Consider the following 25,262-nt stretch of genomic DNA (forward strand, 5'->3'; position numbering starts at 1 on the left):
AATTAGTCAAGACCAAATGGGAAACAATGACCTCTATGAGGCTTCAGAAAATACTCAGCTAATGAGAAGAGAGATTTTTTGGCAGCTGCCCTCCTTTATCTTCTCTGCTCTCTTCGTGCCATGACATCAAGCATGTCTACCTTTTTCATTAGATTGCTCCAAATGAAGAGAATTCACCAAGCTGCAGAGGTTCCTCTTTGGAAGTTATGTGGTAAGCTCTTTAGAAATGCAGGCATAGGCTGAATCAGACAAAGAAAGCCCTCATTATTTGGGCATGCTTGCAAGATTCCAACCCTTGTGCATGGATTGGGGTCAGAGCAAGCGGACCACAGCAGCAGACACAGATCAACTCCCTGTGTTGTGGAGATTCTTCTGCTGGAGGAGCTTCCTGCACCTCCCATAACACAGTGCCACAAACTGGGTTGTACTTTGCTTAAAACAACAGCAAGTTATTCTCTCACGGTTCTGGAGACCAGAAGTCTGAAATCAAGGTGTCAGCTGGCTGCCCTCGCTCAAAAGCCTCCAGGGTAGAATTCCTTCTTGCTTCTGGGGATTGCTGGCCATTCTGGGCTTGTGGCTGCCTCACTCCAGCCTCTGCCTCCATCTTCACAAGCCATCTTTCCTCTGCATGTGTCAGTGGCTTCAGATGGTGATGATAGAAGGATGCCAGCCCTTGAATTTAGGGCTCACTTGACGGCAGAATAACTTCATCTCAACTAATTTACCTGCAAACACTTGAAAGAAGGTCATATTCTGAGGTTTGGGTGACATGAATTTTAGGGAACACTATTCAACTCAATACGTGTGCCAAGGATGACTTCTTTTTCTACGACCAAAATTCAGGCATCACCCCCTCTTTCTGTTCTCTTTATTGCTGCAAAATTCCCAAGTATGACTGATTGCATGTTGCAAAGATGGCTGCACTACTACATCTCCCATCCCACCTGCTCTAATGCTGTGACAGGGTGGGTTCATGGCTGGATGGTCTCAATCTGACCTCGTGATCCACCTGCCTTGGCCTCCCAAAGTGCTGGGATTACAGGCATGAGCCACTGCGCCCGGCTGTGGCTGACTTTTTGGTTCTGAGGTTTTATTTTGGAACTGAAACGGAGCTTAAGCTCTTTCTTATACAACAGGTGCAATTTTGCTAATTTATGCTTGGGGCTGTTGGTAGGTGGGCTTCCCTGTGCACAATGGCATGGAAAGCCTGCTTCCTGCAGACTGTTTCCCGGTCTGCAGCTAAAGATCTGCCAGGTCATGAGAGGTAGTGAAAGCAAGGAGCACAGGGCTGGGGGTTTGGCTGCCCTTGAAAGCTGCATAGAAGAAAAATCCGTATCTGCTTGTCGCCTCATCCCTCCCTGACTCAGGGAGATCAGAGAAAACACACCAGGAGTCCATATTTACTGAAAATTCCTCATATTTACTGAAAATTCCTCAGGCATTTAGCATCATATTGTTATAGGAAAGGGGTCCCTATTCAGACCCCAAGAGAGGGCTCTTGGATCTTATGTAAAAAGAATTCAGGGCCAGTCCATAGAGTAAAGTGAAAGCAAGTTTATTAGGAAAGTGAAGGAATAAAAGAAAGGCTACTCCATAGGCAGAGCAGGGTCTTCCTGAAAGTAAGAGGGGGAATGCGTCCACCCTAAGTATAATATATATATGTGCGTGTGTATATATATATGTATATGATTTTAAAGATCATGGGGAGATGTGCTCTGCTACAAGGGTTTGTGAAGAAGGATTAATTTTCTTAATTAGTATATTTGCAAGAATCAGTATTATTATCTTTAAAGCAAAATTAGGAATGCCTTTGTTCTCAAGATATTGGGATATCAAGACACTCCCAAGTCTGGGCATGTTTAGTAAACATTATCAATCTGTTCCCTTAACCGTCAACATCTAGAGGCTGGGAACACCCAACTTCCTGGGAATGCAGCTCAGCAAGCCCCAGCCTCATTTTCCAGCCCTCACTCAAGATGGAGTCTCTCTGGTTTGAACACCTCTGACAATATGATGCTAAATATTTTGCTTGCAGAATGCTTCTACATGAGGAATAGTGAGGCACAGGGGGTAGGAACAGGGCCACTGGGTCCAGGCTGCTGGAGTTTGAATGTGGACTTTACCTCTTGATAGCTAGAAGACCATGAGTAAGCTGCTTGGCCTCTGGTTGACTCACTTTTCTCATAGGTAGAAGGGTGGCAGCAATAACACTACTGTTACAGTAGGTAGCTAGGCAGACATGAGCAGGGCAGGAGAGGCCCACCCTGCCCCAGGAATGGTCAGAGGGTTGTTAATGATCTCTCTAAAATAATAATTGGTCACAGCCAGTGCCAGGGAAAGGCAGTCTCCCAACAGATGGAAACACTGAAACTGGGGATCAGCAGCTTCCCGATGACACCTCACGGGCGAGCGGACTCAAGCATGCACACTAAGAGGCAAAATGGTGGGGTCAACTGGTATATGATCTTCCTCTAGGAAGGCTCAACTGGTAAACAAAAAATGCCTCACGTGAGCATGCACTCAACTCCAGTATACACACTGCGCATGCGGTCCCCTGCAAGGCTGGCAGGCCACTGAGCATGCGGACAGCCCGCCCCAGAGAAGAATCAGGGGAGAAGAATGTGGACTCCAGAAGCCTGCCCATGTATAAAACCGCAAGTCAAAGATCAAACCACGCACCCGGGTGTCTCCAGTCGCCCACTTGGTCCTCCTTCAAGTGTACTTTGCTTCCTTTTGTTCCTGCTCTAAAGCTTTTTTTTTTTTTTTTTTTTGAGACGGAGTCTGGCTCTGTCGCCCAGGCTGGAGTGCAGTGGACGGATCTCGGCTCACTGCAAGCCCCGCCTCCCGGGTTCCCGCCATTCTCCTGCCTCAGCCTCCCGAGTAGCTGGGACTACAGGCGCCCGCCACCACCTCACCCGGCTAATGTTTTGTATGTTTTTTAGTAGAGACGGTGTTTCACCGTGTTAGCCAGGATGGTCTCGATCTCCTGACCTTGTGATCCGCCCGTCTCGGCCTCCCAAAGTGCTGGGATTACAGGCTTGAGCCAACGCGCCCGGCCTCTAAAGCTTTTTAATAACCTTTCACTCCCGCTCTAAAACTTGCCTTGGTCTCTCACTCTGCACTATGTCTCTTGGACAAATTCTTTCCTCTGAGGAGGCAAGAACTGAGGTTGCTGCAGACCGGTACAGACTCACTGCTGCTACCACTACTTCCTACCCCATGGATTTGTTGTAGGGAATAAACCAGTTAATATTTTTAAAGCTCTAGGAACAGACTCGTACAGTGGTACATCAGCATCATCTCTTACGTGATCATTTAATCCTCATGGCAACCCTATGGCAGAGGTATATGAGTTTCCAATTGCTGCTGTAAGAAATTATCAACTTAGTGGCTTAAAGCAATGTACACTTATTATCTTATAGTTCTAAGAAGTTATCAACGTAGTGGCTTAAAGCAATGCACATTTATTATCTTATAGTTCTAGAGGTCAGTAGTCCTAAAATTAAAGTGTCAGCAGGACTGCTTCCTTCTGGAGGTGTCAGAGGCATGTAAACTATGTGCAATTTTGCTGATTTTTCTTGGGGCTGTTGGTCGGTGGGTTTCGCTGTACACAATGGCATGGGAAGCCTGCTTCCTGCAGTGTTTCCCAACCGGTAGCTAAAGACCTACCAGGTCATGAGAGGGAGTGCAAGCAAGGTGCAGAAGTCTGTTTGCAACTCCATCTTGAATAGGGACTGGGTAAAATGAGGCTGAGACCTACTGGGCTGCATTCACCGATGGTTAAGGCCTTCTAAGTCACAGGATGAGATAGGAGGTCAGCATAAGATACAGGTCACAAAGACCCTGCTGATAAAACAGGATGCATTAAGAAAGCTGGCCAAATCCCACCAAAACTAAGATGGCGATAAAGAGTGACCTCTGGTCCTCAGTGCTGCACTCCCACCAGCGCCATGACAGTTTACAAATGTCATGGCAACGTCGGGAAGTTACCTTACATGCTCTAGAAAAGGGAGGTATGAATAACCCACCCCTTGTTTAGCATGTCATCAAGAAGCAATCATAAACATGGGCAACCAGTAGCCCTGGGGGCTGCTGTGATATGGAGTAGCCATTCTTTATTCCCTCACTTTCTTAATAACCTTGCTTTCACTTTACTCTATGGACTTTCCCTGAATTATTTCCTGTGTGAGATCCAAGAATCCTCTCTTGGGGTCTGGATTGTGACCCCTTCCCTGTAACATCAGCTCTAGGGGCAAATCTGTTTCCTTGCCTGTCCCAGCCTCTAGAGACACCCACATTCCTTGACTCAGGGCCCTTTGTTTGTATGACTCTGACTGGCTTCCATCTTCACATTCCTTCTCCAACTCTGACCCTCCTGCCCTTCTCTTTCCCTTATAAGGACACGTGTGATGACATTGGAGCCACTCGGATAATCCAGGAGAATCTCCCCATCTCAAAATCCTTAATTATGTCTGCAAAGTTCCTTTTGGTATGTAGGGTGACATATTCACAACCTCCAGAAATTAGGACATGACATCTTTGGGAAGTCGTCGTTGAGACTACAGTGGGTAGATATTAATATACACTTGTGACGTTGGCATGTCTTTCTGAAAGATCACAGGAAAAGGTGATTTGGGCCAAGTTCTGCTGAAATTACTGCTTAGTCAGTGGAACATACAAGTGGTGCATACGAGATTGTGCCAAACAATTCTGTATTTCAAGATTAAGTTGTATGTGCTAATCCATTCAGAACTATGTGGGATAGGGTTTTGCAAGTGGCTGGATTATTGGATCCCACCATTCCCAAGAGACTAGTGCTTGCTCTAGACTGTTGAGTGCCCACACGGTTATCCTGCTGGTGGATAAAGGGGAGCCATACCTGTCCTCTGTGGATGGCCTCTCTTTTCTCCCTGCATGCTCTGTCCCATTTACTCATTATTCCTTCTGCCTTCCCCACTCCCACCTTTTCTTTAAGTAAATTTCTCAAGGGAGATAGCAAGAAATGATGCCCAAAGTCAAGGCTCAAACACTGGTTTCTCTGATCTCAAAGCTTACGCTCTGAAGTCTTATGAATGCTCAAGATAGCTCCAGGGTTTGAAAAGAAAGGTTTTCCCTCCCAATCGCCATGCAGAACAGGTAACTGACTGTGCCCCACCTGCCCCGGGTGTGTGAAATTCCAAAAAGAACGCACTGAGCTGAGTCTTTGTTCCTGCCGTCACCCTGATGGTACAAGTTATTTGGGTGATGTCAGCAACAAAAACACTGGACTGACAAACAGCCACCAGAGTTTGTATAAAAACTAAACTGGAGGCATTAGAGTGTAACTCCTGGCTGCACTGGGTGGATGCTATGGCTCACGCCTGTAATCCCAGCACTTTGGGAGGCTGAGGCAGGCAGATCACCTGAGGTCAGGAGTTTAAGACCAGCCTGGCCAACACGGTGAAACTCCATCTCTACTAAAACTACAAAAATTAGCTGGACGTGGTGGTGTGCACCTGTGATCCTGGCTACTCAGGAGGCTGAGGCATGAGAATCGCTTGAACCCTGGAGGCGGAGGTTGCAGTGAGCCGAGATTATGCACCACTGCACACCAGCCTGGGTGACACAGTGAGACTCTCTCTCAAAAAAAAAAAAAAAATTCCCACTCCTAGTCTTCCTTAAAGACAGCAACAGGATGCTGGGGAAGTTGTGCACATACTTAAGGTGAGGCGCACTGAGGTGGAGATGGCAGAGTGTCCACCAAACCACATTCCTGGCATAGCCAGGCTGCCTCTCCCTGCTTCCTCTGCCACCTGTGTTGTCTATGTAGGAGGAAGTGACGGGCCTCACATCCAGGCCTGGCCCATGGAAATCCCCCCATAGCGTCTTTTTTTTTTTTTCCTCAGCTTCTGGTTGATTCGAGAGGTCATGGGGGAGCCTGGAGCTGCAAGGTAGAAGAAACTGAATAAAAGAGAAAACAGGGCCTCCTTCCACCTTCACCCCATCCCCATCCCTATGGGACTGTGAAGTGAGTGAGAAATAAACCTTCTGGGGTTATAGCAGTGAGCTTTCAGGATTATGTGTTACAGCCCCTGGCTGCCCCAACTAATGCATCCAAGTGTTTCCAACTCCATGGTCTTGTTTCAGCCTTTCTACAACCTCGTGATGTAGGTAATGGTAATTCCATTTCTTTTTTTTAAGGCAGGGTGTCACCCTGTCACCCAGGCTGGAGTACAGTGGCACCAGTACAGTACACGGCTCCCTGCAGCCTCAACCTCCCAGGCTCAAGTGATTCTCCCACTTCAGTCTCCTGAGTAGCTGGGAATACAGGCACGTGTTGCCACACCTGGCTAAAAAATAGGTAATACTAAAATACCTATAATACAGGCAATATTATAATACTATGGTATTATAATAAATAATACCATAGAAGATTAACTTTAAAGATGAGCATCCAAAGGGAGGAAGTGAGTGAACACTGGCAGTCTTCATCCCAGCTCACCCTGTCCTGGTTGCTTTTGTGGGATGGGGTAGAGGCCTTGGGGCCAAGGCAGAAATGTTTCCTAAGCCTGATCTGTTACTCTACAAGGCTTTAGCTCCAGATGACTTAGACCCAAGACAGTCAGTGAGGCAAGCGCTATAGCTCCCCAAACCCCAACCAGGGCACTCCCTGCCCTTCCAGGTCTCCTGGGTGATGGCTGGAAAGAAAAGGGAGCCGCTGTACCCGAGAAGCAGCTGAGTGGGTGCACCCTGACATGGAGGGTGATTGTTTAGCAAGGCACCAGAAATGCAAATGGCTTCAGACACAGTCCTTGCCCCTGGACTGTAACAGTCACAGCCAACACAGACTGAGCGCTGACCTTGGGCTGGGCACTTTGCTCGGTGCTCATCCTGCAATACTTCATGGAGCCCACACAAGAGCCTTGTTGGGGAGAATGTCCTGCGGGAATCACTTCCACTATGGTGGAAGGAGAATTGTGTGGTGGTTAAAAGTGCAGGCTCTGGAGTTGAAGCAATGCTACCACTCTCTAGCAGGGCAATGCTACTCATGTTCATTCGCCTCTCTACTCCCGTTTTCTCGTACAATTGAGATAATGAAACTATCTTTATCCTAAGGTTATTGCAAAGTTTAGGCAGAATGAGGCTAACAACGAGGCTAATGCTGCAATGGAATAAGAACACTACGTGAGCTCCCAAGTTACTAAGGAGGTTAGGGTGCAGAAAGATTAAATGCTTTGTCGAATGACACTGAGCTGGCACGGTCAGGATATGCACCAAGTCAGTCTGACTCTGGAATCCACTTTAAACCACCTCATGGGAGGGAAAGGAATTTGTCAGGGTCATGAAGAACAAAAATGTGCACTGGGGGCCAAAGACTCACCTCAACCAGACTCACCTTATCTGATGCTCATCTGTTCGGTTGAGATCTCCCAAGGCGTTATGCTAAGGGTATAAATGCAAGTGTGCATTGACCATCCATAATCCACTCTATCCTTCTCGCTGCCTTTTATAACCTGGTGCACCTTTCTCTACGTACAAGCATTTTCCTGACTATTTTGTGTGGGACAAATCACATTTGAAGCATAGCTTGGATGTTTACTCGTCAAAGACTACTCCAGTGAGTCCTTTCATAGAGCAAAGTTTTGGGGAAGATGACTAATGACCCTTAGGGTAAAAAAGTCAACCTAGTAAATGCAGATTTCAGTAAACTCAGGTCTGTGACCACACACTTTAATTTTTTGTATAATAATTTAATTTATTTTAAGACAGACATGACTTGAAGACCTACATCAAATAATTCCTTAATACCTGGAATGGTTTGGTAGCAATGGGTTCTGATCCATACAGGAATAGCGTGAAAGGGGACTGTCTTAGGTAATGTCACATGGTATTCTGCAGGCTCAGTAAGGTGTGGGAACACTGGAAGGATCGTGTGACTGCCACAGCAGCTGGGGAGTAAATGAACATGACCTGGACCTAGAACAGTGTTGCGTGGGGATCAGGAAGGACCAGCTGGGACAGCAGATGCCTGCATTAAGAGACTCAAGGCAGCACCCTCTCCCCAACTCCTGGTACAATTTCATACATCACTTTAACCTATTGGAACTTAGACGCATCTCTGGGGAGAAAGGAGGAAAATCTGAATTGTTTGAAATTGAATTCTTGTTCCTAAAGGTAAAGGACTACATCAAAAAACAATTTCAGTAAAAAAAAAAGAAAATTATATTTTTTATGCACCTGAGTCTTTGGCCTGAAGAGCATTCTACCAGAAATAAGTTTTCATATCTTGAGGTTTTAAAATTGGGATCCCATTTGCTTTTACTATGGTCATTTATTAAGAATCAGAAGATTCTAGAAACTTCCATGTATGCCTGTGGCCACGAGTGCCCTTGATTTAAGCAGTGGATAGTAATTTGGGCAGAAAGGAGGAATGTTTTCTTATTTTATACTTCTGAACTTAAATGGTCTGGATAATTACAGCTTTTCTTTTTCATGAGATTGATCTTCCTTTACTGGAAGATGTCTGATACCTGTTTAAACACTGCCAGGTGCCCCAGTAATCTCAGTCCTCAAATTTTTATATAATTGCAGGGTCTGTTGCAATTTGTACCTATTTTCCTGGGAGTGAAACTAAGACTCCACTAGAAGGCAACACCAAGCACAAAGGCCAAGGAGGGTGCTGGGGACAGAGTGCTACTTATTCAAACCAAAGCAAAACACTCACACTCAGTGTATTAATCTGTTCTCACACAGCTATGAAGAACTACCTGAGACTGGGTAACCTATAAACAAAAGAGGTTTAACTGACTCACAGTTCTGCATGGCTGGGAGGCCTCAGGAAACTCAGAATCATGGCAGAAGGTGAAGCAGAGGCAAGGCATGTCTTACATGGCAGCATGAGAGACAGTTAAGGGGGAACTCCCAAACACTTTTAAAACCACCAGCTTGGCCGGGCACAGTGGCTCACGCCTGTAATCCTAGCACTTTGGGAGGCAGGTGGATCACTTGAGGTCAGGAGTTGGAGACCAGCCTGACCAACATGGTAAAACCCCATTTCTACTAAAAATACAAAATTAGCTGGGCGTGGCCAGGCATCCCTGTAATCCCAACTACTTGGGAGGCTGAGGCAGGAGAATTGCTTGTACCCGGGATGGAGGTTGCGGTGAGTAGATGTTGTGCCATTGCACTCTAGGCTGGGCAACAAGAGGGAAACTCTCGTCTCAAATAAATATACAGAAAAATAATTAAATAAAACCATCAGCTCTTGTATCAGTATCATGAGAACAGCATGGGGGAAACCATCCACAGGATCCAATCACCTCCCGACAGGTCCTTCCTTCGACACATGAGAATTACAATTCGGGATGAGATTTGGGTGGGGATACGAGCCAAACCATATCACTCATGCACTGGGAAGCTGAAGGGTGAGGGTAGCCGCTTACCCTGATCCCACATGGAAATTGCCTTCTGCTATGACTCTGCTGAGAGGATTCCACAGAGGAATTTCTACAGTACAGACACCATCTGATGAAGGCTTTTTCTTTTCCTTTTTTTTTTCTTTGAAACAGGGTATTGCTCTGTTGCCTAAGCTGGAGTGCAGTGGTGCAATCATGGCTCACTACAGCCTTGACCTCCTGGGCTCAAGTGATCCTCCCACCTCAACCTCTTACCAACCAGTAACTGGTACCACAGGCACCTGCTACCATGCTAGGCTAATTTTTGTATTTTTAGTAGAGATGGGGTTTTTTCATGTTGGCCAGGCAGGTCTCCAACTCCTGGCCTCAGCTGATCACCTGCCTTGGCCTACCAAAGGGCTGGAATTACAGGCATGAGCCACTGCACCCAGCCAGTTTTTTTCTTTTAAGTCATTCGATTATTATCTCAGTAAATGGATGAACCATCCACTAGTTGCTCAATTAAGAAATCCCAGGATTCTTTTGTTTTTTATTTTTTTGAGACAGGGTCTTTCTCCATCACCCAGGCTGGAGTGCAGTGGCATGTTCCTAGCTCACTGAGCCTTGAACTCCCAGGCTCAAGTGATCCTCCCACCTCAGCCTCCTGATTAGCTGGGACTACAAGCACATCCCACCTCATTCAGCGATTTAAAATTTTTTTTGTAGAGATGAGGTCTTGCTCAGCAGAGGCCCAGGCTAACCTCAAACTCCTGTCCTCAAGCAATCCTTCTGCCTTGACGTCCCAGAGTGCTGAGATTACAGGGATGAGCCACCATGGCTGGCCCCAAGATTCTTGATCTACTGGCAAATCCTTATGGTCTTATGTCTTACATTGAATTTCTCCAGAAGTAGAACCTGGGACAAAGGTTTGAAAGCAAATGATTGATTTTGGAGCAGTTTATTCCAAGAAGGCACCACTACAGAGTTGGGCCATGAGGTCGGGAAGGGAAGGAAGCCAATGCAGGCATGTGAACAAGCATCTCACCTCTGTGGCTAATGGAACTCAGTCCTGTGGGGACCCTCGGGGAGACAGGGTCAGTGGTGTGCTGGTGAATGGCTCTGAAGGAAACTCTGATTTGTAGTTTAATGCATTGAATGGTGTCCTCTCCCAAATTCATGTCCACCCAGAACCTCAGAATGTGACTCTATTTGGACATCGGGTCTTTGTACATGTAATTATTAACGTTAAGTCATACTGAATTAGTGTATCCAGTGACTGGTGTTCTTATAAGATACAGCAACCTGCAAACCTAGAGGGAAGGTACCGTAAAGATGGGGCAGAGACTGGAGCAGTGCAGCCACAAGCCAAGGAATGCTGGAAGCCACCAGGAACTAGAAGAGGTGAGGCAGGATCCTCCCCTAGAGCCTTTGGAGGGAGCACAGCCCACTGACACCATGATTTCAGATTTCTAGCTTTCTGAACTGTAAGAGATTACTTTTCTGTTGTTTTAAGTTTGTGGTAATTTGTTACAGCAGCTGTAGGAAACTAATACATGTAATGTGATATGGTTTGGATCTGTGTCCCCACCTAAATCTCATGTCGAACTGTAATACCCAGTGTTGGGGGGAGGCCTGGTGGGAGGTGACTGGATCATGGGAGTGGAGCTCTCACGAATGGTTTAGCACCAATCCCTAGGTGCTGTTCTCATGAGCGTGAGTGAGTGAGTTACAGTGAGATCTGGTTGTTTAAATGTGTGGCACCATCTTGAGTTAATTTTTGTATAAGTTTACAATAGCAGAGACCTGGAACTAACCCAAATGCCCATCAATGATACAGAAAATGTGGCACATACACACCATGGAATACTATGCAGCCATAAAAAGAATGAGTTCATATCCTTTGCAGGGACATGGATGAGGCAGGAAACCATCATTCTCAGCAAACTAACATAGGAACAGAAAACAAAACACTGAATGTTCTGACTCGGAAGTGGGAGTTGAACAATGAGAATACATGGACATAGGGAGGGGAAGATTACACACTGCCTGTCGGGGGATGGGGGACAAGGGGAGGGAGAGCATTAGGACAAATACCTAAAGCATGAGGGGCTTAAAACCTAGATGATGGGTTGACAGGTGCAGTAAACCACCATGGCACATGTATACCTATGTAACAAACCTGCATGTTTAGCACATGTATCCCAGAGCTTAAAGTAAAAAAAAAAAAAAAAAAAAAGGTGTGGCACCTCCCTGCCCTTTCCTCCTGCCCCAGCCATGTGAGGTGCTTGCTCCTGCTTCTCCTTCCACCACTAGTGAAAGCTCTCTGAGGCCTCCCCAGAAGCAGATGCCACCATGCTTCCTGTGCAACCTGTGGGACCATGAGCCAATGAAACCTCTTTTCTTTAGAAATTACCCAGTCTCAGGTATTTCTTCATGGTAGTGTAAAAATAGATTAATACAGAAAGTTGAATCTGTATGAGTCAGGGTTCTCCAGGGAGACAGAACCAGTGGATCTATGTGTATATGAAAGGGAGTTTATTAGGGAGAACTGGCTCACACAATTACAAGGTGAAGTCCCAGGAAAGGCCATTTGCAAGCTAGGGAAGACAGAAGCCAGTAGTGGCTCAGTTGGAGTCCCAAAGCCTCAAAATCAGGGAAACCAACAGTGCAGCCTTCAGTCTGTGGCCAAAGGCTCAGGAGGCCCCAGCAAACCACTGGTACAAGGACTAAAGTCCAAAGGCTGAAGAACCTGGTGTCTGATGTCCAAAGGCAGGAGGAGTGGGAGTGAGCATCCAACATGGGAGAAAGAAGCCAGGAGACCCAGTAAGCAAGGTCCTCCCGCCTTCTTCCACCTGCCTTGTTTTGGCCATACCAGCAACTGATTGGACGGTGCCCACACACATTGAGGGTGGGTATTCCTCTCCCAACCCACAGACTCATATGTTTCTCTCCTCTGGCAACACCCTCGCAGACACAACCAGAGACAACACTTCACTAGCCATCTAGGCATCCTTCAATCAAGTTACCATCTAATGTTAACCATCACATAATGTTTTCCAGTTTTGATGGTGTAAATATCCCTCCCACGGCTGATTTTAAGCTACCAGTGAGATGTGACTGAATAAGATGTTTATGGTCGTACTTTGTGAGCCAATACCACACGACTCCAGCTCATGACAGAATGGCATAGATCCTACACTGTAGAACATGCCTCTGACTTATTCCATCTGAGGAACATAAATGCTTACTTTCTTTTGCTGCATAGCAAATTACCCCAAACTGAGCAGCTTAAGATGACAAACACTTATCTCACAATTTCTGTGAGTCAAGAATTTGGAAGTAGTTTAGCTGGGTGGTTCTGGCTCAGGTTCTCTTACAATGTTGCACTCAAGGTACCAGCCAGGGCTGCATTTACCTGAAGGTTTGAATGAGGCTGGAGTGTGTGCTCCTACATGGCTTTTGGCAGGAGGTCCCAGTTCCGTACGGGCTACGGGCAGGCAGCCTCAGTTCCTCACCACAGGGGGCTGTCTATAGAGCTGCTTGAATCTCCTTACAACATGGCAGCTGGAATCCCCCAGAATGATAGACTGCAAGGAAGAAACCACAATGTTTTTTGTGACCTAGTCTCAGAAGTCACTATTATCACATCTACCTCATTTTATTCACTGCACAGTGTGGTATAAATTAGGGGGGAGAGACCTATGCAAGGATGTGGACATGAGGATGCTCCTAGATCCTCTGTTTCCTGACTATCATTGGCTGAGGGCTGCTCACCAACATGGCAACTCTCTAGCTATTCCAAAAGTATTCAGTCATGTTTTACATGCTTGTGTTAGGGTGCTGTCGGCAGGTACTGCACCTGGAGTGTGGGGGAATATGGGTGGGGCACCGACAGGATCTGTTGTATTCTTGCTGCAAAATGCATCCTACATTTTACCAGTTCTTTTCATCTCCCCTGCCACTGCCTCTGAGCCACCGCAGTCCTTCCCCAGTACAACTGCAAATAGCCCTCCTAATGGAACACACCTCAACACACCCTCCACCTAGCGGCTCTACTCATCTTTTAAATGGGATTCTGAGACTATCCCTCCCCTGCTTGTGAGCCCTCAGTGGCTTTCCCTCTACCTGCTCTCACTGCCATGCCACCCAGGTTCACAGTCTCACCCTTTATGATTTTCTCCCACACTCACTGCCTTCCAGCCACACTGGCATTTTTCTAGTTCTCCAACACGGTGAGCTCGCTCTTGCTTCGAGGCCTTTGCACCTACTATTTGCTTTGTCTGGGATCCTAATCCCCAGGCACAACTGTTTATTCATAAATTCTCAGCTTATATGTCATCTCCTGACCACCCCACGTTAGTAGTACCTTTTCCATGCATGGTGCCTGGTTATTGTTTACCACACCACTCTGTTTATATTCTTTATAGTGCAATTTTTTCACTGTCTTATATCATCATTGATTTATTTAATGTTTGCTTTTAACTGATTTTCCCCTTCAAGAGTACAAGTTCCGTATGGATAGGGACTCCAGCTCTCTTGTCTACTGCCATATTCCCACCACTTAGACTAGTGCCTCATTCATAACCCACACTCTGTGAGTATTTGTTGAGTGAATGGATGAATACATTGGATCTGCTGTGTCTTCACTGCAGTTTGTATCATCCACATCCAGTCTAAGTCCGCACTGTCACCTTTAATGGAATTGATTTCTCTTTCCATGGCTACAGAAATACTCTGAAGCAGCAGCTGTCTAGAGAGTGTGTCCTCAAAATTCTAAATGGCCTGAGTCTTCCAATCATACGCCTCATTCAGAGGACAGTGCAAATCACAGCAAATGTAAATCTTGACCCCTAACTTAACCTGAATTTTTAAAACATCTATAAAATTTCACAGTCTGGTGATTTCTTTCCACCCAAATGCCCTCTTTGATAGAAAGATAAAGGCTTTTTGGACAGAACATTTGGTTGGTAGAGGATAAATTGAAAAAATGTCATAATTCGCCTCATTCTTTGAAACGTAATCTAATGTCTTCCCTGAAAGAAAAATGGTAACAGAAAAACCTGACTTTCCTCTTCTTCTTAGTTCTACTTTGTAAACTCTCTTGATCCACATTTTCAAATACGCACCTCCACCTCAAAGAACTCCGAAAATAGGACTCGACCATCAAAGCCCACGGGTTTTTGTTTTTGCTTATTTGTTTATTATTTAGAAGCAGTTAGTAAACCTTTTTGATCAGGCAAACACTCAGGAAACCCACCCAATTTAGCTTCTCCAGATACAAATTTTTATTTGCAGAGACCATCCTAACACCCTAGTGTGACAGTCAAATGTTTGAATCCTTTGAACCACTATAAAGAACTTAGAACAAACGCCCGTAAAAAAGCCAAGGTATTACATGGGCATTTGGCCCCTGTTCCCAATAGAACTGTGACCTCCACAGCTGAGAACAGGGGAAACAGTGACTTTTCATTGTCCCTGGGAAACTATCTCTCCAATAACGTTGTGTTTTTGCTTTCGCTTTTGTTTTTCAATGCCCAGTTCTTGGCAAGCTCTCACCTTTCTGTTCTGAGTCTTTGCACCTGTACTTTTCTCTGTCTGGTATTTCATTTAGATTCCTAGCATTTCTGATGCATCCTAAGCCTCCAGTCAAGCCACATTTCCTCTGCGTGGTCTTTGCCGACCTCTCTGACCACCTCAGGTGCCCTCCTTAGAACTTGTCCTAGCACTATCTTCCTTCCCTTAACATTTGCCTTAGCTGAAACTTTTTTTTTTTTCTTTTTGAAACAGAGTTTTGCTCTGTTGCCCAGGCTGGAGTGCAGTGGTACAATCTTGGCTCACTGCAACTTCTGCCTCCTGGGTTCAAGTGATTCTCATGCCTTAGCCTCCCTAGTAGCTGGGACTACAAGTATGCACCACCACACCCAGCTAATTTTTGTATTTTTAGTAGAGATGGGATTTCACCATGTTGGCCAGGCTGGTCTCGAACTCCCAACCTCAGGTGATCCATCTGCTTCGGCCTCCCAAAGTGCTGGGATTATAGGTGTGAGCCACCATGCCCGGCCACAGTTGAAACTTTTACAGCATCCAGTGTGAATGTTTGGTTTGTATTTGTAATGAATAAAGTTGACGCTCTGCCCACATTCAGATCTCTCCATGCCATGCCTTTTGGTGAATGCCTTTTGTGAATTCCTTCCCCCGTCTGCCTGGCTTCTGCTGGATTTCCTTCCCACTAGCTGGTAGCTGCAGGACCGTTCTTGGGCGCTGGAATCCCACTTTGCCTACCTCTGTAGAGGCCAAAAAGAGCCTGGAAACTCACATTGTCTCAGGACAGCTCTCAACCCAGGAGGATGCATGTGGCCCTGGGCAGGACCAGGTAGGCAAAGGCAGCACATCCCACCTTTGGCAATGCTGTTTCTATCATTAATTGGGTGATAGAAGGTTGCCAGTTTTGAGTGGCATCTGGAGCATCAGAGGGCTCTTTTTCAGGCCTAAGGGATGGACAAGAATGACTGTCTCAATTCTTTTCCCTCTGTCACAGAGTAATCTAGGGAAAGCTGGGTGGTCTGGACATTCTGGAGAGCATCACACCGACCAAGTGCATTCATAGACTACGTTGATTGGGTCTGATGAGCAGGAAGTGGCAAGGACTTTGAATGACCTGGGATACATGCCCCAGAGGGTGTGAGATGAACTCTGCAGAATGTTCGAGGCCTGCCATGTTGGTAAAATGCTGAGTGGTCTGGGGCGTGTCTACGCTGTTGAGACTTTCCCTTTAAGATACAGTACAAGTTGCTCCTTGTACCTCCCAACACCAAGAAAGAGGCACACTGCTTGACATGTCTCCTCTGGTTTCAGAGGCAGCCTATCTTTCTTGACCATGCTTTCTTGGCCACATATCGAGAGACTCATCAGGTTGCCAGCTTTTAGTGGGACTCAGAGCAAAAAAAAGTCTTCATCAAGTCCAGGCTGCAGATCAATGGCCTTGTCACTTGGGCTATTTAAGCTGGCAGAGCCCATGGCCGTAGAGGTATTGCTGTTAGACTAGGTGCCCTGTGTGGTTTCTGTAAATCTCCAAAACAAGAAGCCCAGTGGAGAGCCCAGGGTTCTGGAGCACAGCCACCTGTCTCTAACAGAGAAATAGATCCCATTATTGAAATAGGAGCTGTAAGCAGTGGTGAGAGTGAGCATCTATAGTGGGTTGAATGGTCCTTCCCTCATGAAGGACACATCCACAGAATGTGATCTTATTTGGTTTAAGAGTCTTTGCCAATGTCTTTAAGGAAAGGATCTTGAGATGAGATAGTCTTAGATTGGGTGGGTGTTAAATCCAGTGAGCATCCTCATGGGATGCAGGAAAGGAGAAGATACCCATAGAGAGAAGGAACTGCTGAGACAGACACAGACACTGGAGCGATGTGCCCACAAACCACAGGACACCAGGAGCCACCAGAAGCTGGAGGAGGTGAGGAAGGCTCCTCCCCTCGAGCCTTCAGAGGGAGCAGGCCCTGCCCACACCTTTATTTCGGACTCCTGTCCTCCAGAATGGTGAGAGAGTAAACCCTGTTGTTTTAAGCCACCAAGTGAGAGGTAGTTGATTGTGGCAGCCCCGGGAAGCTAATACAGCATCTGGCTGCGCAACCGGAGCTGCCCATCCAGAGCTGGGAGTCACCAGACCCTGAAGGTCATAAGGCTGCAACTCTCATGGATTCCAGAAGCGATCCACTGAGGATCCACTGTAAGGTCTGCTGTATGACAGAAGTGGCCTCTCTGGAATGAAGCCTGAGCCAGTCCACAGAGCACAGACACTCCATCCTGAGGAACAGCCCAGGCTTGGAGTCAGTCTCCGGTGTTTCCACGATGCCTCTGTCTCCGCTGTCACAGATGGCCTCGCGAGGGATTCCGAAAGGCCAGATGATAGAGGAAAACCTCAAGCCTGGCTGAAAGATGGGTCTGCTTAGTAAACTGATACAGGCCACAGTCTACACTGCTGTCCCAAGAGGAGCTGGAAGAGCATTGAGTGAAATTCCTTTTAATAGACAGAGCTCTGGACATGTGCCTTCTATCCATGTCATGTGGAGAGAGAAGTGGCTTCAGGTGAGGATATAGGTGCACTCCCAGGCAGTAGCAGGTGGTCTGGCTCGTTGGTTAGGCCCCCTTAAGGAGGAAGATGAAAAGCCTGGGGACAAAGAAGTCTGTACAGGGGCATACGGCTGAACCTGTGGGAGCAGGCACAGAGCGTGAGGTTCATCTATTGCACATTAACACCAGACTACAGAAGAGGCACTCAACAAGTGGACAGGATGACCTATGCATTAGAAGCCAGCCAGCCCTTTTCCTCAGCTGCTCTGGTATGCTCAGTAACAGAACCCACAAAGAGGTAGAAATGGGGGCTGTCCCCCGGCCTAGCAGGATAGTTTGCCTCTTGCCAAGGAGGCTCTTGCCACTGTGGCTACCAAGTGCCTGAGTTGTACTCTGGAGAGACGCGTGCTGGGCCCCCATATGGTTCATCCCAAAGATACTGTGTTAGATTCCCACCGCTGCTGGAACAAACAACCACCAAATGAGTGGCTTCAGACAACACACATTTATTATCTTATGGTTCTAGATGAGCGTGGGTATTTCCCCTTTTATTTAGGTCTTCTTCAGTTTCTTTCAATAGTGTTTTGTAGTTTTCAATCTTCTGTGTAGATATTTTGCAGCTATGTTATAATGTTCATACATAATTAGGGCTGTTCTAGCTTCCTTTTGAATAATTTTTATTATGATTGTCAAGTGTCTCTTCATCTCTAGTAATGCTTCTTGCTGTAAGGTGCTCTTTTTCTGACATTAGTATAGCTATGTTAGCCTTTTATTAGTGTTAACATTGTACATTTTACCATCATTCTTTTACTTTCAACCCTGCTAGCTGTGGCCCTGGGAAGGAGGCTCTGCACCTGTTTCTTCATCTATAACAGGCGGGTAAAGCACCTACCTCAGCAGGAGTTGTAAGTAAATAACTAAAAGATGTTTAACATCGTTCCTGGCATGGACTAAGTGCTTATTAAATGGAGTCTCTTATTATTGTTGCTGTGGCTACTAACATTAATAGGGAAGTGCAACTCTCCATTGACATTGAGAGAGAAGAGTTTCTTTCATCAGACCTTCAAGTTTCTGAAAGACCACAAGAAGATAGGCTGGGGTATACAGGCAACTTCTGTCGACAATGGGGTGGGAGCAGAAGAATAGCAGAGTGGAGCTCCTGCCCATCGTGGTGTCAAATCATTCTGTACCATAGCTGCCCCCCTTCTCTGCCTCTGCCCTCTGACTGTGAGCACCTTGAGGTCTCTGTCATTATTCCATCTTGGCATCGTGTGCCAGGTCAGGCATGCAGCCGATGTTCCATGAGTGTGTGCTGAGTAAGTAATTGAACCAGCCTGAGTAAGGCTAAATGAAATAGTAGCCTTCTATTTCATCATGTGCACATGAAGGAAGAATTCCAGGCTTGCAATTGTGTCTGTTTCTCTGGTCTCATACTTTAGTGAAAAGGCAGTGGCTTTTGTGAAGTGGCGCACACCTGTTTAACATTTGACCTTATTTGCAAAATGGGTTGACACACATCCTGGGAACGAATTAGAGGTTATGTGCCCACAGACCCATCCAGGGGATCACATGTTCACACACCAAGGGGAAGTGGGCTTGGCAGGTGGCTGCAGGGCTGGTGCTCAGTGGGGAAGGCATGTTGGAAATCTTTGATGACTGATCCAATTTGTTTTAGGGTCTAACAAGATGACTGTGTGCCCTCACGTGGTAAGGTCATATTTAGCACTAAGATTGCAATGAAAGATAAATTTTGAACACTACGAGGCCCCCAAGTGACTGAACTCACTAACAGAAAGTGTTTAATGATAGTGGGTATCACTTATAGAGGTCGGAGTTACCAATCATCTAGGTGTTCCCTGGGAGGATTCTTGGAATATGGGTCTTCCAGGTTTAAATGAGGATAGACCCAGAAGAAATGGAACCACCTGGTCACTGGAACATAGACTTTTATTTGTCTACCAACCAAAATGGCAGGTTTTCCTTGAGCATCCTGCTTGAGGGGGGGAATTATTCAGCCTCATTGTCTCAGGGCCTCAGAACTGGGGTAGCTCCATTGACCCGAGCGGACCACTGAGGGAGCTGCCCAAGGCCAGCAGTTGCCTTGCCACAGGTTCATGCAGGATGGGGATGGAGATGGCTGTGACCTTGTCTTTTTAGAGTCGGCATCTCAGTTTGTCACCCAGTCTGCACCCAGGCTGGAGTGTAGTGATGAGATCTTAGCCTCCTGCAGCCTAGACCTCCTAGGCTCAAGAGATCTTCCTGCCTCAGCCTCCTGAGTAGCTGGGACTACAGGTGTGCACATCATGCCCGGTTAATTTTTAATTTTTTTGTAGAGACAGGGTCTTGCTATGTTGCTCAGGCTGACCTTGAACTCCTGGGCTCAAGAGATCCTCCCACCTCAACCCCCCAAAATGCTGGGGCTACAGGTATGAACCACCACACCCAGCAGACTGTGATCATCTTATAGTTTAACTCAGGGGAGAAACTAAGCATCCAGCATCACCTTCAACCACAATCCTCCTGTCCCTTGTTTGGAGCACAGGTCTTTTCAAGAATTACAGAGCTAGCTGGGCAGGTACTCAGACACAGGAGTGGATGTGGTGTGTAAAGGAAAGGTCTTGAAGCCTCTGTCCTCTCTCACTGCGAACCTGCAACCATGTGCTGAGGAGGCCGAGGTCTCCTGCAGCTTTGATTAGGAAAATTCACAATATGTTCCTTTCATTTGCTTCTCACAAGGAGAAAAATTGTTACTTGATGATGTCATGGGGATTCTAATCCTATGTGGAGAATTTTTAGGATGATTTCCCATAACGATATAAATGCCAGGCCCTCTAGGCAAATCCATGCAGACAGAAAATAGGGTGGTTGTGACTTAGGGCTGAGGAGAATGTGGAGTGAGGATGTGATAGCTAAAGTGTATGGGTTTTCCTTTTGGAGATGATGAAAATATTCTGAGACTGATGTGATGGTGGATGCACAACTCGGTGAATATACTAAAAAACATTAAGTTGGCTGGGTGCGGTGGCTCATGCCTGTAATCCCAGCACTTTGGGAGGCTGAGGTGGGCGGATCTCCTGAGGTCAGGAGTTCGAGACCAGACCAACCAACATGGAGAAGCCCTGTCTCTACTAAAAATACAAAACTAGCCAGGCGTGGTGTCATATGCCTGTAATCCCAGCCACTCGGGAGGCTGAGGCAAGAGAATCGCTTGAACCCGAGAGGCAGAGGTTGCAGTGAGCTGAGATCATGCCATTGCACTCCAGCCTGGGCAACAAGAGCGAAACTCTGTCTCAAAAAACAAACAAACAAACAAAAAAAACATTAAGTTGTACGCTTTAAGTGGATCAGTTTTATGGTATGTGGATGATATCTCAATAAAGTTATTATTTAAAAAAAATAGCTTCTACCAAAAAATTTTCTTTTCCCAACCAATCAATAATAACAATCTCACCCGAATGTCAAACAAACAACAATAACAACAAATGCCAAACAGTCAAGGCAAAAGTAAACCTTTTCCCCCGAGGAGAGATTTCACACTGTTTCTCACCTGCTCCCAGGGTTTCCCTTCTTCTGTTAAGGACATTGGTAGTTTGCAAAGTTGGGGCTCGGACTGGCAGTGTTGACATCTGGCATAGCCCTGGAAGTCATGAAAAAGGTAAATTCAGGAGCCCTGTCTTAGTCCTATTAAATCAGAACCTCTGGCGACAGGGCCCGGCCATCTGCGTGTCATCAAGCTTTCCTGCTCACTGATTTTGGATACTGGTGTGGATGGTAGTGGGTTTATGAATGAAAGTCCTCCTGCTTGCTGACTTTGAGCACTGGTGTGGATGATGGTGGATCTATAAATGAACACACTTCTGCTCACTGACTCTGAGTGCTGGTATAGATGACAGTGGGTCTATGAATGAACGCCCTCCTGCTCTCTGACTTTGAGCACTCATGTGGATGATGGTGGGTCTATGAATAAACACCCTCCTGCTTGCTAACTTTGAGCACTGGTGTGGATGATGGTGGATCTATGAATGAACGCCCTCCTGCTTGGTAACTTTGAGCACTGGTGTGGATGATGGTGGATCTATGAATGAATACCCTTCTGCTCACTGACTCTGAATGCTGGTATGGATGACAGTGGGTCTATGAATGAACGCCCTCCTGCTCTCTGACTTTGAGCGCTGGTGTGGATGATGGTGGGTCTATGAATGAACGCCCTCCTGCTCTCTGACTTTGAGCGCGGGTGTGGATGATGGTGGGTCTATGAATGAACGCCCTCCTGCTCTCTGACTTTGAGCGCTGGTGTGGATGACGGTGGGTCTATGAATAAACACCCTCCTGCTCATTGATTTTGGGTACTGGTGTGGATGACAGTGGGTCTGTGAATGAAAGTCCTTCTTATTAGGAATCACTGTGGATCAGTCAAGAAACCAAGAGGGAAAAAGTTTTTTTTTCAAAAAAGATTTGGCAAATACCTTGGTTTCCCTCTAGCCTAAGAGTTGAATTCTTCTGGAGTTGTATATTTTGGGGTGGGAAATGTCAATTAAGTGAAATAAAACACACCCCACAATACACTGACTTGTCAAGCCATGAAAAGCCTTTTAATGACAATTGGCATCACAGGTATAAATAAATATCTTCTTCTTTCCATCTATAATATGTGCTACAAATATATTTTTCAAAGGTCCAACCCAGGTTAGGAGGCTTCAAGGACCCTTTCTTAGCTACTGAGTTTAGTAATTAAAAAAATAAACACAATAAACACCCCTGGAATCTTGGTGAGCGCCCCCCTGCGGAGAGCATGAGGACTGCCAGGCATCTTCCTCCCGCAGCCGCAGCCAGTGGTGCACACGGAGAACCGGAGTCGGGTGATCACGAAGGGGCTTGTTTCACTGGCGTGGTCTTCGTTGCCACATACGTGTCGCTTTGGATGAATGCATTTTTTGCAATGTGCTGCTACACAATTATGCTGTTCAAAAACACAGTTGATTGACAATCTAACATAGATTTTATCTTTAGAGTTTATGCTGGTATACCCCACCCAACAAAGTAAGAAAAACAACTTAAAAACCCCCCAAACAGTTTTTATCTTTGTTCGTGTTCAGCATCAGGGATGTCTTGTGATAGACCCAGCCCACCAGGTTGGCTCTGATGATGCCTGGGAGTGGCCTCTTTTTTTTATTTAACCCAACTTTCTCCTATACAGGAACACCAACACGATGACAGGGGTGGAGTCCCGAGGGGTCAGGTGGTCCAGGCAGGGCTCTGTTCTCCTGCCACATCCCATCCATATAGCCCCTCACAAGACCACACCTGCTGGCTTTGCCCTATGGCAGTGGTGATGGATTAAGGACAGTTCCTCTCCTCCCCCAGAAGGCTTTGAGAGCTCCCTCCAATTGTACAAAACCAGCCACTATCAACAAAGCCGAAGGGATACAGAAAAACATTCAAGTTACTACTTAAACAATGGATTAATTGACATTGTTTCTAGGAACCCATCTAATGAATAGGAATATAATTTATGTTTCATTTAGGAAAAATATACTGCTTGATTCTCAGAAATAAACATTAAATGTAAATGCAATGGAAGTCTAGGGCACAGAAAGAAAAAAAAAGGAAAAAGTGGAAAAGAAAAGAAAAGATGATCAAGCAAAGATTTAAAACTCCTTAGTTTTATCCCAAGAGGCATCCCCTGTTAAGAAATGTCTCCTCCCCAGTTGTGTGGTGACAGTTGAAGGCTGTCCTTGGAAAAGTGAATAGTGAATTAAAATGGAAAATGTCTCCTAGCAGGCCCTATTTTTATATTTTGCTTCTTTATTAGAAATATAAACAGATGATTATTTCTCTTTTTATTTGTCTTTTTGAATTTTTTAACAAATAATTTTTGGTAGCTTGTCTGTAGTATGTTTTGACTCATAAAATAACCTTCCTAATTTTGCCTGTGCAGTTCAATAACTTGATCTGCACTCCCCATGCTCCAGACTTTATCCCCCTGACCTCTGAAAATCCACCATCATTGACTGCTAAAAATCCCTTGATACAAAAATGTCTTTTCCTGACTTCAAAACTTTCCAACTGGTCTAGCATGGACCCCGGGACCATCCCTTCTTAACCCCACTGACAACGCCTTCTGCCCCACTTGGGGCCAGTTTCCAGTACAAGGAAGGCATCTGGGCAGGGCCCTCTGGCTAGAGGGGCCTAAGCCTTATCTTTGAGTTTCTCCAGATAGTTTCTAAGTTCCTTGGGGGCGCCCACAGCCATGTCTTGGCACACCCATTTGATGTCCTCATCGTTGCTACTGACGATGGAGTTCACCGTGGGGCAGCTGTCGTCCGGGGGGATGGTGGTAAAGGTGGTGAATTTCACCTTCTTCCTCTTGGAGGTGGGCGAGTGCAGGGTGTCCTGCTTCTGTTCTCTGCCCTGCCGCACCCCCGAGTCGGCTGACCTGTGAATCTGGCTCTGCACGTGCTTGTGGGAGCCGCCATTGAGCAGGAGGTGGTTGCTCTCCTCGCAGGCCCCTGGTCCGCGGTCTATGATGGTGGTGTGCTCGTCCTGGGGCGGCGGCGCGTCCCCCATGCTCTCCCGGAACTCGGCCTCATTGCCGAGCCACACCCAGTCGTGAGAATGGGTCATGGAGGCCTGACCTTCCAGGGGCACTTGCTTGTGCCTGTACTTCAGGGCAAAGGTGGCGCAGTTGATCAGGAAGACGAGGATGGCCAGGCAGAACACCCCCAGGAGGGCGTACATCCCTATCTCCAGGTCACTCAGGCCCCGCGGGGTCTGCACCAGGTCATTTTCCTCCAGCCCACTCCCGGCCTTGGGGAGGTCCACGTGGGCTGGGAAGTTGGTGAAGTCGATGGGGATGTTCTGTAGCTGCCCCTCTCCTGCCAGCCTGCCCCCGTCTGCACGGCTGTTCTTCACCACTTTGTTGTCCAGCAGGGACCTGGCCGTGGTGGTGGCTCTCCGGAGAGCCCCTTCCTCACGCTCCACGGGAGAGCTGCCATAGAAGTGCCCATCGTGGCCTGTGCGCTCATGGTGCTGACCCTTCTGCCGGCGGTCACTGGCATGGTTCTTGATCTCATCTTCCTCATAGTCCCTGCCAGGACTGGAGTCAGCATCGTTCTGTCCGAACTTGACCCTGACGTTGCCGACACCCACGGCCAGGACGCTCTTGCGTTTGGATTTCTGGCAGGCCTCGGTGATCGTCATGTCCACTCGGACCAGTGGGCCCTGGCCTTCCCCTTCGGCCACCACAACGGGCCACCTGGGAGAGCGGGCCTGGGGGACGGACACGACAGCCTCGTCCTGGGAGGTGGCTGTCAGGGAGAAGTCCTTGGTGTCGTAGATGTCCAGGGGCGTCACCGAGCCATCGCTGAACTGCAGCCATGTGCTGAATACAGCCTCCTGCGGGGACACAGGCAGTTAGAAGACCACCTGGGGGATGCCTCTTCCCTTAGAAACCCCCTCCTAGGAGGACACCCAGGGAAACAGGGAGCAGGACCCCCATTCCAGACCCAGCAGCTCATGCATCTGGGGAGAAATCATACAGGTTTTCTATCAGGGGCAGATAAATCACCTTAATTTAAATGAGAACAAATTGGGGCATGACTAACAGCGCCCTCATAATCCTTACCAGGAACAAACAAACGGCAAAACAAAAATCCCTAACTGAGATGAGGCTCCAGGTGGCTTTATCCACACAGTTATTGCTGGAATCAGTTAGCTGGTGCATCTTCTTTTTTTTTTTTTTTTTTTTTTTTTTTTTTTTGAGACGGAGTCTCGCTCTGCCGCCCGGACTGGAGTGCAGTGGCCAGATCT

General features: G+C 46.8%; 1 protein-coding gene across 1 annotated transcript in view; it reads right to left on the reverse strand.

Annotated features, from left to right (window-relative positions):
- Positions 1 to 22,019: 22,019 nt before the first annotated feature.
- Positions 22,020 to 25,262, reverse strand: part of TMEM132C (transmembrane protein 132C) — a 439,254-nt gene continuing 436,011 nt past the window's right edge. The window contains exon 9 of the mRNA XM_033220119.1: positions 22,020 to 24,848. Within this exon, the coding sequence (XP_033076010.1) occupies positions 23,643 to 24,848 (1,206 nt within the window). The 3' untranslated portion in view covers positions 22,020 to 23,642. The remainder of the gene's footprint in view (positions 24,849 to 25,262) is intronic.

The sequence above is a fragment of the Trachypithecus francoisi genome, unplaced genomic scaffold, assembly GCF_009764315.1.
Source record: "Trachypithecus francoisi isolate TF-2019V2 unplaced genomic scaffold, Tfra_2.0 Lachesis_group11, whole genome shotgun sequence".
In the NCBI taxonomy this organism is placed as follows: Eukaryota; Metazoa; Chordata; class Mammalia; order Primates; family Cercopithecidae; genus Trachypithecus; species Trachypithecus francoisi.